The sequence below is a fragment of the Lagenorhynchus albirostris genome, chromosome 18 (genome assembly GCF_949774975.1).
Source record: "Lagenorhynchus albirostris chromosome 18, mLagAlb1.1, whole genome shotgun sequence".
Lineage (NCBI taxonomy): Eukaryota > Metazoa > Chordata > Mammalia > Artiodactyla > Delphinidae > Lagenorhynchus > Lagenorhynchus albirostris.
This window is the reverse complement of record NC_083112.1, coordinates 35460454-35475686: the sequence shown is the minus strand read 5'-3', so window position 1 is coordinate 35475686 and position 15233 is coordinate 35460454. Positions and strand designations below refer to the sequence as shown.

The 15233-nt window shown below is 34.8% G+C and overlaps 1 protein-coding gene across 2 annotated transcripts in view; it reads right to left on the bottom strand.

Moving 5' to 3' along the window:
- Nucleotides 1-15233, bottom strand: part of KLHL1 (kelch like family member 1) — a 388765-nt gene that overhangs the window by 132566 nt on the left and 240966 nt on the right. For both annotated transcript variants that reach the window (XM_060128984.1, XM_060128985.1), the window contains one exon: nt 7689-7901. In XM_060128984.1, coding sequence (XP_059984967.1) covers nt 7689-7901 — 213 coding nt within the window. The remainder of the gene's footprint in view (nt 1-7688; nt 7902-15233) is intronic.

The following is a 15233-nucleotide window of genomic DNA, read 5'->3' as shown; positions in this document are numbered from 1 at the left end:
GATGTATTTAATAAGAAAGAGTCAGTCATGCCATGATGGGGTGAACACCTTTTGGCAGGGAGGGACCAGAAAAGGGGTGTGATGGGCCATTCTACCCAGCAGGTAGGAATGTGTTATCCCTGGCATTGTTTAGAATTGCCAAGGTATGGTAGTGATAAAAGCTCACCGATGTTTAGTCAGTTTTATTGCTGTCTTTAATTATCTCTAGACCATGTCTCCCCTTTCATTGGTTACCCCTTAGAAAACTGTATCACCACCACCCTCTTCTCTTGAGCGCCAGGGTTTCTAGTCCCCAGAATCAGCTGGTACAAATGTACTAGAGAAGAAATAAACCTGATTTGTTCAAGAAACAGAAAGAATATCAGTGTGCCTGTAGGGTCTTGAGAACTGGTAGGAAATGAGATCAGAGGAGTGGTCATGGGACTGTTGATGTAGGGCCTTGTAGGACAGGGATATTAGAATTTTGTTCTAAGTATCTAAAGCTTAAGTTTGAGATGAATTGATTCATACTGTAAAAATTCTGTTTGCTTGCTAAATGAAAGTTATGGCAGTGGTTAAGTATAAAAGTTAGAATAATAAATAGCAGGCTATTTCAACTGTACAGGAGAAAGATATTGGTGTCTTGTTTTAGCATGTGGTTGTAGAGATGTAGAAAAAAAAAACAGAACAGATTCAGGATTCAGGATATGGTTTGGAGGAGTGCAGTCAAAAGGACTTCCTAAGGAAATGAAGGCTAAATGCAATGCAAAGTAGAGAATTAAAAATGATTCTAGGATTTAGGTCTGAACAACTAAATGTTTGGTAATGATATTTACTGAGAAAGTGGGGGTGGATGGAGTCTTGGGACTTTGAAATCTTCCATTTTGGACATGTGAAGATTTGAATAGTTGTTGGATATCCAATGGGAGATATCAAGTAGTTAATTGGGTGTTTGAATCTATCTTTCAGGGAAAGTTTAGAGCTAGAAATATACGATCAGAATTTATAATTGACTCCCAGATAGTATTTAAAAGTATGGAAGTAAATGCTATTCTTGACAGAAAATATGGTGTCCTAGGTCATTTCAACATCAGAAAGCAGAAAGAATTAACAATTATCATTGAGTAAGAATGGCCAGATTGATTGTGTCAAAGGCTGCTGAGAAGCCAAGTAAGATGAAAACAAGTGAGATGTGGGAAAAATGACAACATGGAGGTTTTGGGTGATCTTGACTAGTTCAAAGAACTGTTATAGTGAATTGAAGAGAAAAATGATGATTACAAGTAAGTAGATTTAATAACTATAAACGATAACTACATATTTTGCTGGAAAAGGGAACAGGGAATTGGAGTAGTTGGTGGAAAGGAATATGAGAAATTTTGTCTTGTTTTAATATGTCTGAAGCAACACATCTTTGTAAGTTACTTGGAATGATCCAATATAGAGTAAAATTCATAATAGAAAATATAGAAGGAGTCATAGCAATAGGGAAATTTCAGTATGAAGAAAGATGGGATAAAAACCAGAAACAGTGTGATCAGCCCTTGATAAAGGCAGAAACACTTGATATACTGTAGCAAAAATAAAGGCTTTCAGAATAGGTTACAACTCTCCTCCACTCACTTTACTTGACCAAAGGGTGTAATGTGAATGTATGAGTTTATGCGTGTGCAAATCGTGTTTTACATTAACAATCTGTTGACTTAAAACTTACTGAAATAAAAAGGTTTTGTACTTTCTTAATGTTGTAACTTGAACTGTGAATGTCATAGTGGGTTAAAAGATCATGAATCTAAATAGTATTTAAGAAAAATATATAAGATTTTAGAAGTATACATTGTTTGTGTTTCTGTTTTAAAGACACAGTTTTCAAGGTCTCTTTTGGAGAAGAATAACATTATTCCACAATTTTTTTAAACTCTTATACTCTAATTTTATGGAGGAGACTATTTCTTTGATGATGGCCTGGTATAATAATTAACAAATCAGACAGCGAGCAGATCAGAGAGAGAAAAAAAAGAAAAAAAATTGAAAAAGTAACAAAGACTGGTAATGGATTATGTTAATGTGTTTGATTGATTCTTTTTGCATTACTCATTTGTAAGAGTTAAGAGTTTTTCTTTTTTAAAGAAGTTAAGAGTTTTTTCCTTCTTAAAGATAAGATATATAATACGCTAAACAGTGGATGTTATACTGACAAAGGTAGAGAACTGTTGGATTTATCAAGGAGTAGTTTATCTATGCTTGCTTTGGGGAAGTAAAATCAAATAAAACATAAATTGCTCAGAAGTATAATCTATTCTGTATAACTTATGCTGTGATTTATGACTGCTTTTTTTCTATTTATTCACTCTTTGTCATTTTGCTTGCTTTTCATTAGGTTTTTTAGTTGTGGCTGTAATTTTTATAGACAACAGAGTTTTTATGTCTCTGGTATCTAATCAACTGTCACATTTCCAATGGGGTAAATGATTGAAGACCTCTCCCCTCTTGAATTGCTGTAACTGCCATAAAGAACCTTTTGGAATAAATTTATTACAGATTTGCATAAAAATAATTAATTCCTGTAAGATAGAGGTAGCATCTGTTTCCTTAATTTAAACTCTTTAGTCTCCTTGTTATTTTTTAATTTTTTTATTATTTGATTATAAATAATATTCCTCTAAACCTAGGCAATATTTTATTATCCATTGCAACTTATTTTTTCCTTTCACATTTTGCTACAGAAAATAAAAGTAAATGTTTATACACATAAACAGACACTACTATTTATTTATCTTAAGAGTCAGTAGGTATACTTATTAGAACGTTGTGAGAAAGGGTTCTCCTTGTTGTCTCTAAAGAGATAAACAACACCAGTTCTAAGACATGAAGCAAAGTTTATCTGTATATCTCCAACCTTTTAAATAATTTCTGTGATAAAACTGAATTTCCCTGAAGACTTTTGACTTGATCATACATGGAACTGTACTTTTTGAGAGCACCATGCTTCTACTCTCTAAATCACTCATTAGAAAAGTGCACAACAAAATGGATACTTATGTATACTTTTAAAATATGTATCTAACAAATAAATATATATGTACCTATTACAAAGATCCATTTTATGAAATGAGTTAAAACCAGTGGAAGCAATAGTTACAAAATGTTAAAATGTGTTGTTTATTGCATAGCGACATGTTCTTTTATTGCATCTTTGAAAAAGGAAATATAGAAAAATAAGTGAATCAAATTGAGTAGCCTCCTTGTGATATGTATATTTGTATACATAATCACCCATTCTTTTAAATGAAATTTCCATATTTTTTCCAATTCTTTTGAAATTATAAACCTCCTTTGTATCCAAGAAAAACATGAAAACTATTATGCAAAATTCTGTTCCTTACTTATTTAAAAAGCTAATAGAAATCATTCACCACTTCTTAGAGTATATCTCAATTATATATTTCTTTGATTTTGCATTTTCCTCTGGTCCTTTCTATTGCAAAGTCAATTGAATTTATTTCATTATTAGCTATTCTATTTCAATAGAAAATAAAATAGGCATTATTGCTTCTGAGTTTTTAAAATGTCTTTTCTTTCATTCTTTTCTGAAGCTCATTTTGTCTACTAGTGTTCTCAAATAAAATCCATATTCTCTACTAAAATTTACATCTTCATTTTGTTTTTCTATACCAAATTAGAATAATTTATACTTCATAATAACATACGTTGATTTTTGAATAATAGAGAATATCAGAACTTAAGAAATAACTTCTATAACATAATGGGCTTAGTAACAAAAAACATGAGAATGCAGATTGTAGGACATGAAGGAATGGAAATCTGCTTAAGTGAAGTGGGTTAGTTGCCTCATGATTATAAGAGCAGAGTCTCACTATAATCTACATTTATTCTTTGGCTCTAATCAATCCTTTAACATGTTTTCTTTGTTGCTAAAGTTTCTGTCATTGCCTTTATTTTCACTTTTTTTACTCTAGAAATTTTTTCATGCACTCACTAAATAGAAATAGAAACTCCTAGCTATATAAAAACTTGTAAGTTATTTAGTTTAACTTAATCCTAGAAGCTTTCATTTTCTCCTTTTTTTGTTTGTTTGTTTTAAACATCTCTAAATTTTTTTGCCTTTCCACTCTCTCTTTGGTCAGTAATTTACTATGTTTTGCTTAACAATACACATAAGAAGTTCATACCTGGTCTTCCAAATATTGTTCTGTCACTCACCTGAAACATATCATTCACATCTCTATAGCAATTACCTTGTAAAAAGATAAGCCAAATTCTTCTCTCAAGTCTCCTTCAAAAATTAGTCCAAGGACTATTTCTTTTTGAAAATAAACCCCTACCACACTAGAAAAATGTAGGCTCTTCTTCATTTAAATACTGCTAGTATTTTAAAATATAATATTGTTTTGTTATATAACAAAAACATTTTGTAATTATATATTATATATAAATATGTATATTATATATAATATGTAATATAATTACATAGGTAATGTAATAAGACACACAGTATATACACACAAATCACTTGAAAGTTAAAAAAAAAAACACTACACATTAAGCACTGTCAGAATTAAGGACAAAACCCATATTTACTGGCTCCAAACCCAAGAAAAAAGTGTTTTCTGGTCATCATATGGCTTTTCTTAAGAACCTTGAGATGTTTAGTAGCTTTGAAAATTCATGCAAAGGCTGGAAAATTCTAGATTTAATTAAACTTTTTAAAACTCTGGCTGTACATTGAGGTAAATAGGAAACCATCTGCAGAAAAAACTTTGCACTTATTTCTCATCAGTAGGACAGGAAACACAGTATCAAACACAATTAGAGTAGTCTGAGCTCTACAGTTCACTAGAAAAATGATTATCATGTCAATTCTCAATTTATTCATTTGTCAAAAAATAATAATGATATTTACTGCATAAGGATATTATAGAAATTAAATGAGATAAAATATATGTTTGGTGACTGAAGAAAGAAATAAATGCATGTTAATTCCAATTCTGCCATTCTTCTTCCTTTCTCAGGCTTTTAATAGGAATCTTGAGAATTGCTGTATTCAGAACATTTTAATGATCTTCAAGTTTAGACAGCAAATAAGGAAACAACATACATTCACAGTAGTAATATCCCTGTGTATGTGCATATCTGACTAGCCTAGATTTGCAGGAAAACTGGATTTTTCACTAGCTCTATGACCTTTGAAAAATCACTTAACTTCTTTGAACCTGTTTATCCCTCTGCATAATATAATTAATAACCCCTACCTTGCAATTGTATTTTTTAAGATTAGAAATACTGTATGAAAAGTGCTTATAATGACATGTAATTCATTAATAATAGTTATGGAAGCAATAGCCCCTCCTATATCTAAAGACATTTTTATGAAAAGAAAATGTGCTTTATTTTTCCCCCTGCACCTATGTTGCTTGAAAGTGTATATAAAGTTATGTTTGTAATGTACCCAGCTTAAGAGATGAGAAATGGAAAATAAATATATGCTATGTTTATGCCTATTGGACACTGTGATGAGTTAAACTTAAAAGTCTTTTACTAGTTAGTTTCACCAAAACATAATAATAATTTATTTTCTAATATTAATAAATATTGTTTCACTAATCAAGATAAAGCACCTTTACCAAACAGAATTAAAACCCTATGTGTAATGTGTAGCCTTAGGAACAAATGAGTCAATAGAATGTACATCTCTATTCTGATGTAATCATTTAGATGAGATACACATGTAGGAGCAGCTCCCATTTTTATTGACAAAAGAGTGGGCAAGGAGGGTATGAAGAAAAGGCATATCATGAAAAAAATGGAGCCCTGGCCACATTCTTGGCCTCCTCTCGTATGTGTCATATTATATATGACGATTTTTCAGTACCAATTTAACTCCAAACTCCCAACATTTCATCAGACAGGTGAAATGGGTGGGCAGGATCAAAGGGACCAATTGCCACATCATCTATCATTGGTTAATGGCTATCTAACTATTATTGGCTAATAGTGATCATTGGCTATTTCCATCTTGAGAGAGGATGCCCAAGCTCTGAGAATATGTGGTATCAGAACCTATGTTGGAAGATTCAGAAAAATCCAGTGCATGGCTTTCCAATTCATTCTTTGTCCCATTACCAAAATAGATGTTTCCCTTCCTTTTATAAGAGCCTGGTGTTAGGACAAACTTTTATTGAATATAATTTGTTTAGGCAGGATTTCCATAAATTTTCTACTTTTACTTCTTTATTTATTTTAGTAGCCAAATGAAACACAATTCTTAATTTATTCATAAAACTTCATTTGTTTCCCAATTTTGGCAAAGTGGTTTTTTTTTAACTTTCCAATCTTAATATGTGACCCAGCTCCCTCTCTCTTCTCTTGATACTAACATGTTATACTTGCCTATTGTTGTTTCCCGATTTCCTAATTCCTTATCTTACATTCTTAGTAATATGTGGATTATTGAAAATGTTGATAGTGATTTTAATTCAAATGAACAGTCTCTTAATATCCCTCATAAGAAAGGTACACATACACAATTTTATCTATCACTTCAGAGGTCAGAGCCACCTTCAAGCTTATGTTTGGATACCCTGAGATGCCAGACGCCCTGGGTTAAAAATGTTGTGCATGGATAATTTTGCAACATTACAAGTTATTTTAAAGACAGAAGACTCTGAATCAGGGAAAATTAATTACTCTTCTTCTAAGTTGAGAACTTGGTGTTTTATCAAATGACCTGTGTCCTACATACCTCATCAATAAAATGAGGTGATATTTTCACTTGGTGTGTGTATTCTTCTTAGCTCCAATTATTAAAGGTTCCATAATTCCAATTGCTAAATGGTATTAATTCATAACTCTGTACTATTCAGTAATATATCTTATCCTTCTATAGACATTTGAAATTCCATGCTTTGAACTTTTAAGAATACCGTAGGGATAGCCACAGAATATGTATATTCATCAGAGAATGATCATATTATTGTATCTTAGGTCAGATAGATGATAGCTTGATAGATAACTAGCTGGCTAGCTAGCTAGCTAATTAGGTAGATAGATAGATATGTAGATAGATCAATCATCAAAACAGGGAAGCAGTGAATTAATAATTGCAATGTTCTAAAATCTTTTTTTTTTTTTTTTTTTTGTGGTATGCGGGCCTCTCACTGTTGTGGACTCTCCCGTTGCGTAGCACAGGCTCCGGACGCACAGGCTCAGCGGCCATGGCTCACGGGCCCAGCCAATCCGCGGCTTGTGGGCTCTTCCCGGACCAGGGTACGAACCTGCATCCCCTGCATCGGCAGGCGGACTCTCAACCACTGCGCCACCAGGGAAGCCCTAAAAATCTCTTAAATATTCTATTAAGATTAAGTATTTTATATATATTATCTAATTTGATCCTCATAAAATTTTGCGTGGTAGTACAATTTGATTTGATAGTTGAAGAAATTTAATTTCAGAGAAATTGACATTCTTATAGTCATATAAACATGACTCAGTAAGTGGTGGAAATGGAATTCAGACCATGACCCATGACTCAGCATTTTCCACCAGCAAATTTACCTTAAAAAGAGTGTTTGATTAAAAGAAACAAACAAAAATGTGAATAAGTAGTAAAACATGGGTTGTAATGTTTAATTTTAACACAGAATTTTTCAGTCAATCGTAGGTACGAAAACAGCATCCCATGTAATTACCTGAGGTGGAAGCAGGGGCAGTCTTATAAAGGCCAGAAGCATACTCAAGTCATTGCATCTCCTCTGCATGTCATATTTGACCCACATCATTAATGCATGGAAGATGGTTTCTTCATCGGGGACATTGACATCATCACTGGCCAGGAGTTTATGGAGCTCCTCAGCTGGAAGCAGTAAAAACTCTTGATTTCTCATAACTTCCATTATGTTTTCCTACAGGGAGAAAAGAGCTTGGCATAAATTCGACCTTGGTTTTATTTAGCTAGCACAGCACCTCAGAAAGAAATGAGAAAAGTAGTCATCAACCTTTGTTCTCATTATACCATAATCCTTGAGACTTAATCCTTCAGAAACTAAAAGCTGTTAAGATGAAAGCATTGTAATTGTAATTGAAGTGTAAATGTATCCAAGACAGCACAGATCTTGTAATAACTGGAGGATTGTAATGTTGAGCTTTGTTTTGCAGGCAGAATATAAAGTGATTAAACGTTCAAGTTTCAAGAGGACTGCTAGGTAAAATTTGGTGAATATTAAAAGAATAGAATTTCAACTTTTAAAAAACTTGACTACATATACATCAATCAGAAAGTGGGAATAAAATTACACAGAAGTAACACTGTAAGATGCATCATTGTTTATTCAGAAAGGGAAAAAGAGAAGAGGTAGGCCATAGGTATCACAAAATCCCATATGTTTCATCCTTTTATTATCTCTCAAACCTCCCTCCTCGCATGACAGTTTTTCTGGCTTAATTCAGAGTCCCATTTTTCTTGCAGATTGCTGCCATACTCACCTAGTTACTCTGCCTGATTCTACCCTTAGCTTCTCTACTTCAATGTGCCCATGGCACTACTCTAAAGTTTTGTTTCATCTTGCTTTTTTTTTTGTTCAAATCTTTTGGTTAAACAAACTGGTTCTTCACAATCTGACCTCTTCCTTATTCTAACACTTCATTTCCAAACTTACTGGCACATCAGCCACAAAATTACTCTACCTTCATTTTGCCTTATCCTCACTCCATTGCTTAAAATGACTATTAGCCACCTTGTTTTCCTAATTTGTGTCATTTTTCAAGATTCAATTCAAAAATTAAATATGGATAGGATATATATATACATACATATATATATATATATATATATATATATATATATATATATATATCCGGTGTTCTCTGTTCACTCCCATTTGATTTGGCTGCCTCACCTTCTATTCATGCACAGTGCATGCTGTTTACATCTATGACACAGCAGTTACCAAACTGCTACCTAATCTTTGGTGCACTTAGGAATCTTATCACAAGCTTTAAGCTCCTTGAGACAAAGACTTTGACATTTAACCTTTCATATCTAGATTCTGGACATAGCAGGTGAACAGTACTTGTTGAATAGATATATTGATCCTTGTAGAGAAGAATAGATTTTGGAAATAGTACAGAGCAGTGCAGTGTTTTTCAAACACTTTTAAAAAACTACTTGTCAAAAATCTTCTTACATTTCATCACAAAGTCTTCTGTGTCTGATAAATGGTTAGAGAAGACAGAGATTTGACTGTTGGCCTTCACTTGTGTTCCACCTTCTTCTATGTCTCCTGAGACAACTCCAAGGAATATATAACTAAGGCTTCTCAGATGGTAGCTTTAAAGCCACAGTTGTGGCAGAAATCTCAGTAGGATGGTTATTTTAGGGTAAACCTGAAGTAGAGTGGGACTAGATCTCTTCCCCAAAGGGCATTGTGACTATGCTAAAACATAGCAGAAGAGTCAGCAAGTGCCCATGAATCTGTATGTCAGAGCAGATTCAAACCTGTTTTCTGAAGAGACACTTGACCTATGTTATGACTGTATCCTTAGAAATGAATCCAAGGCTTGAAGTGCCTTCAGCTTTCACAAAAGCAGTCAACTTTACTTTTAGGTCATTGGTTATTTTCTTTACCTTTAAATGACATCACATAATAGCTGATTTCATAAATTATTTTTCACCCCCTGTGTTTCTTCTGTGTCTAATACAGTGCTGTGTAAATTATAGATGTCCAATAGCTATTTTCTTAATGAATGAACTGTGTGCCCTGAGATTTAGTGCCACCAAATTTCTCTAAAGAGCTACAATAAGATAAAGAAGTTTTTGAAGAATCTTTAAAGGACTTTTTGTCCATCTATTTTTCCAGTTATTCAAAAATCTATGTGTCTATTAAACTACACACAGAATTATATAGCTAGACCATCAGTATATAGCGAGGGTTACCATAAAAAAGCAGCTCTATGAAACTGTCAACAGTGTCTATCATAAAGATATTGTTCGAGGCATATTTCATTATATTTTACAGTGTTCTCTTTATGATGACCCTTGGGAGAAATTGGTTTTAGTAGCAGGAATAATTGCACTTCTCCTGAGTAAATTGGTTTGCTTTTATCATGGATGTTGTAAATTATGAAATTGATCAGATTTCTCTTTTTATTTGGCCTCTAGAAAACTTAGAGTCAAATTGAAATCTAGCTGATAGGAAGGCTATAGCCTTTTATAATTTGATTTCTTTTTCAGACAGTTCTGACAATAGCTTCATTTAATATCACTACAGCAGATTTTCTTTTTTCTTCTTTTATTCTTGCACCTAATTTAGATTATATTCTTATAATTTTGTATCTTTATAAATTATACTACATCTTTTGGAAACAAGCAATGTTGTTTGTAGATATTGCTATAAATAAACTGGGCATTAGAAGACAGTATCAGATATTACTGAATCTATCACACTGATGCATAGATTATATTGCCTTTTTTTCTTTATATATGTTGGAGTTCTAAGGTCCCTTAGCTCTTTTTTCTTTTTTTCTCCATCAAGTCTCCTTTGAATGATATCTTGCCTAATATTCCTGTGTTATTTGCAATCTAGCTTCTGGAAACTATTTTATTTTCATTATCTTTTATTCACTGAAGAATAAAAAATACCAATTCACACTAGTTTCCTTATACATAGCTAATTCCTTGTTGTCTGAGAAGATCAAGTAATGAGAAGCATCAAAACTCTTTGGCCTGTTTACTTTTTGTACAATACCTTTATTTTAAGTTTATTCAATCATTCATTCTACACAGACTTATTGAACACCTAATATTTGGTCCTGTATAATTGTAGTGAGGAGAACAAAATGGATGTGCATCAAAAATCTTACCACACATGGGACACCTAGACAATGTGCAAAGCCTAGAAAATGACTGTCATCAAATCTGTAAAAGCTTGTTTTTCAAATGGACCTAGAATATTAGGTAGGAATATAAATTAGAAAATAAGAAACAGAAAGAAATGTATTCTGACCAGGGGAGACCATATGAACAAAGGCACATAATATGGTATGAAGTGCCATGTTGGGTATGTCAACTTGATTGACAATGAACGCAGAAAAAGTCGTAGAAATTAATATTGAAAGTGTAATTTAGACCATATAATGGAATAAGTTTATTGTAAAACTTTGTCTCTCCATTAAATGGGGATATCTGTGTACATACATCTTTTTTTTTTACATACATCTTTTACATATAGCTTGAAATATTCATTTTAAAGATTTTACCACCAAATTTAAGTTGCCACTGCATAAGACACAACATAAGACAATAATCCATATTAATTACATAAATAGAGACTAAAGTATGCTATTTTTGCTACTTCATAACATTTTAAATAATTTTTCTAGCTATAAAAATTCATAGTTTTGTTTTATTCTAAGTAGACAGATATTACCATTTTTAATTATTATTTCCTGAATTTGACATAAATGTATTTTCTAATATTCATTTCCCTCTGTCTCTTAATTCTATTATTGTTCTTCCCTCATCTTATTGTTGCTAATATATCAAATAACAGTAATTCATTTGATATTCCATTAGAAATTCATGTTTTTACACCATTTAAAAAGTTAGATAACAATTAATGGTAACATCAAGTCAAGGAAGATGTAAATAAATTCCTTCAATTGTCACATTTTAGTTATTGGTTTAGTTTAAAATATGGATATTAAAATGTATTAATGATCAAGTAAGTTTAACATAAACTTTACTGTTGTTCACAACACATTATCTACTTATTATGGTTAACTCAAGGAAAACTCACTGCTATGAAAGTCTACTGAGATAAAACCTATGTCTCACCATCTTGCACTTTGCAACTAGTGGTCAGTTAAAGGAACCTCCCAATCACTGTTTTAAGCATTATGGTGGGAAGGTTAATCTTTTGACAGACCAGTATAGAATCTCTGGCTTGATTTCAAATCACCAGAGAGTGTGGAATTTATTTAATTGCCATTTAAAAAGTTATTGGTTAAGAAGATGAATACTGAGGAAGCTTATACTGTCAAATAAATGGAAAACTGAAATGCAAGCCTAGGAATTGGTTACATCTTCTGGTTGAGGCATATTATCTAAGTATGAAAAATGTAAATTTTTGGTCTAAAATTATAGGATTATAAAGTTATAATTCCATCAGCATCCTATGCCAGCAAAGCTTTGAGAGTTTCTGATACATGTATGATTCTACTATTGTCAGGAGTAAGATTGAAACATGCATATCTTGACTCCTGAAGCAGTGTCTTTTCTGTTACAACATGTACTGGATTGAATAGTGTTTCCCAAAACTTCAAGTTCACTTGGAACCTCAGAATGTAACCTTATTCGGAAATGGGGAATCATTACAGATGTAATTAGTTAAGGTCTTACTGGATTGGAGTGGACCCTAATCCAATGGCGGGGTGCTTAGAGGACAAAACTAGGAGAGATGTAGTCATACAGTGAGGAGAACCCCACGAGAAGACAGAGGAGACACAGGGGGAAGAAGGCCATGTGAAATTGGAGAGACAAAGATAAAAGTAATACTGACACAAGACTAAATAATGAAGAGAGCTTTACCTCCTCTTCCTCAAACTCACATGGTATCGTCTTCCTGGACAGAGATTCTTCATAAAATCTAGTCAAATTATATTGAATATCAATGTCATTAGTGTACGTGAAGGTTAGAATAAAATCCTTCTTCAAGAAAGAGCTAGATTGCAACCCTTGTATAGTGGCTACATTTCCTCCTACCTGTACCATCATCTCTTTGATGACTGAAACTGGTCTTTTACCTGTATATATGTATTAAGCCAAATGGAAACTCATTTTCATAAGGCAGACCAAATAGGAGTTGTTTGTTCACTTTTTCTACTTTACTATAAGATTTTCATAGTAATTCTTTAAAGGACAAACTTCTAGTGTAGAGAAAGTTTCATTAGTAATCAAAAACTGAAAATCAAAATGAAAATAATATAGCACTTTAGCCTATTAAGGTTGCAGTGATTTCAAAACAATTATGAACAGTACTTCTGAAAGCATGAGTTGATATGCTACCTTTGAAAAGTGATTGTCATTGTGCATCATGACAATTTAACCCAAGAACTCCAGTTCTAGGAATCTTTCCATACATATATGAAGAAGAAGATATATATATATATATAATATATATATAAACACACACACATATACACACATATATACACATGTGTATATATGTATATATATATATGCTCAATTATTCAATACAGCATTACTTAAAATAGTAAAAAATATAAAAAGCTAATAAATTTTCCCATCCCAAAAATTGAGTGAAAAATAAAATAACACAGTGAACAATATTTCACAGAAATATAATAAAAAATTTCACAATTTGTATGAAAACACAGAAGACCCCGAATAGCAAAATCAATCTTAAGAAAGAAATATGGAGGGGGGACCTTGAAGATGGCGGAAGAGTAAGACGCGGAGATCACCTTCCTCCCCACAGATACACCAGAAATACATCTACACGTGGAACAACTCCTACAGAACACCTACTGAAGGCTGGCAGAAGACCTCAGACCTCCCAAAAGGCAAGAAACTCCCCACGTACCTGGGTAGGGCAAAAGAAAAAATGAAAAAGCAGAGACAAAAGAATAGGGACGGCACCTGCACCAGTGGGAGGGAGCTGTGAAGGAGGAAAAGTTTCCACACGCTAGGAAGCCCCTTTGCGGGCGGAGACGGCGGGAGGCGGAGGGGGGAGCTTCGGTCCACGGAGGAGTGCACAGCAACGGGTGCGGAGGACAAAGCGGGGAGATTCCCGCACAGAGGATCGGTGCCGACCCGGCACTCACCAGCCTGAGAGGCTTGTCTGCTCACCCGCCGGGGCGGGCGGAGCTGCGAGCTGAGGCTCGGGTTTCGGTTTCGTACGGAGCGCAGGGAGAGGACTGGGGTTGGCGGCTTGAACATAGCCTGAAGGGGTTAGTGCACCACGGCTAGCCGGGAGGGAGTCCGGGGAAAAGTCTGCACCTGCCGAAGAGGCAAGAGACTTTTTCTTCCCTCTTTGTTTCCTGGTGCGCGAGAAAGGTTTAAGAGCGCTGCTTAAAGGAACTCCAGAGATGGGCGCGAGCCGCGGCTAAAAGCGCGAACACCAGAGATGGGCGGGAGACGCTAAGGCTGCTGCTGCCGCCACCAAGGGGCCTGTGTGCGAGCACAGGTCACTCTCCACACCCCTCTTCCGCGGAGCCTGTGCAGCCTACCACTGCCAGATTCCCGGGATGCAGGGACAACTTCCCCGGGAGAACGCACGGCGGGCCTCAGGCTGGTGCAACGTCACACCGGCCTCTACCGCCGCAGGCCCACCCCGCACACAGTGCCCCTCCCTCCCCCCCGGCCTGAGTGCGCCAGAGCCCCCGAATCAGCGGCTCCTTTAACCCCGTCCTGTCTGAGCAAAAAACAGACGCCCTCCGGCGACCTACACGCAGAGGCAGGGCCAAATCCAAAGCTGAGCCCTTGTGAGCTGTGAGAACAAAGAAGAGAAAGGGAAATCTCTCCCAGCAGCCTCAGAAGCAGCGGATTAAAGCTCCACAATCAACTTGAGGTACCCTGCATCTGTGGAATACCTGAATAGACAACAAATCATCCCAAATTGAGGAGGTGGACTTTAGGAGCAAGATTTATGATTTTTCCCCCTTTACCTCTTTTTGTGAGGGTGTATGTGTATGCTTCTGTGTAAAATTTTGTCTGTATAGCTTTGCTTCCAACATTTGTCCTAAGGTTCTATCCGTCCCTTTTTTTTTTAAATAAGTATTTTTTAATTCAATAAATTTATTATACTTTATTTTATTTTTACTGTATCTTCTTTCTTTCTTTTTTCCTTCTTTCCCTCCTTCCTTCCTTCCTCCCTCCCTCTCTCCCTCCCACCTTTCTTTCCTTCTTTCTTTCTTTCTTTCTTCTTTCTTTCTTTCTTTCTTTCTCTCTTTCTTTCTTTCTTCCTTCCTTCCTTCCTTCCTTCCTTCCTTCCTTCCTTCCTTCCTTCCCTCCTTTCCCTATTTCTTTCCTCATACTTCTACTAATTCTCTCTACTTTTTGTCCCTTTTATTCTGAGCCGTGTGGATGAAAGGCTCTTGGTGCTCCAGCCAGGAGTCAGGGCTCTGCCTCTGAGGTAGGAGAGCCAACTTCAGGACACTGATCAACAAGAGACCTCCCAGCTCCACATAATATCAAACGGTGAAAATCTCCCAGAAAC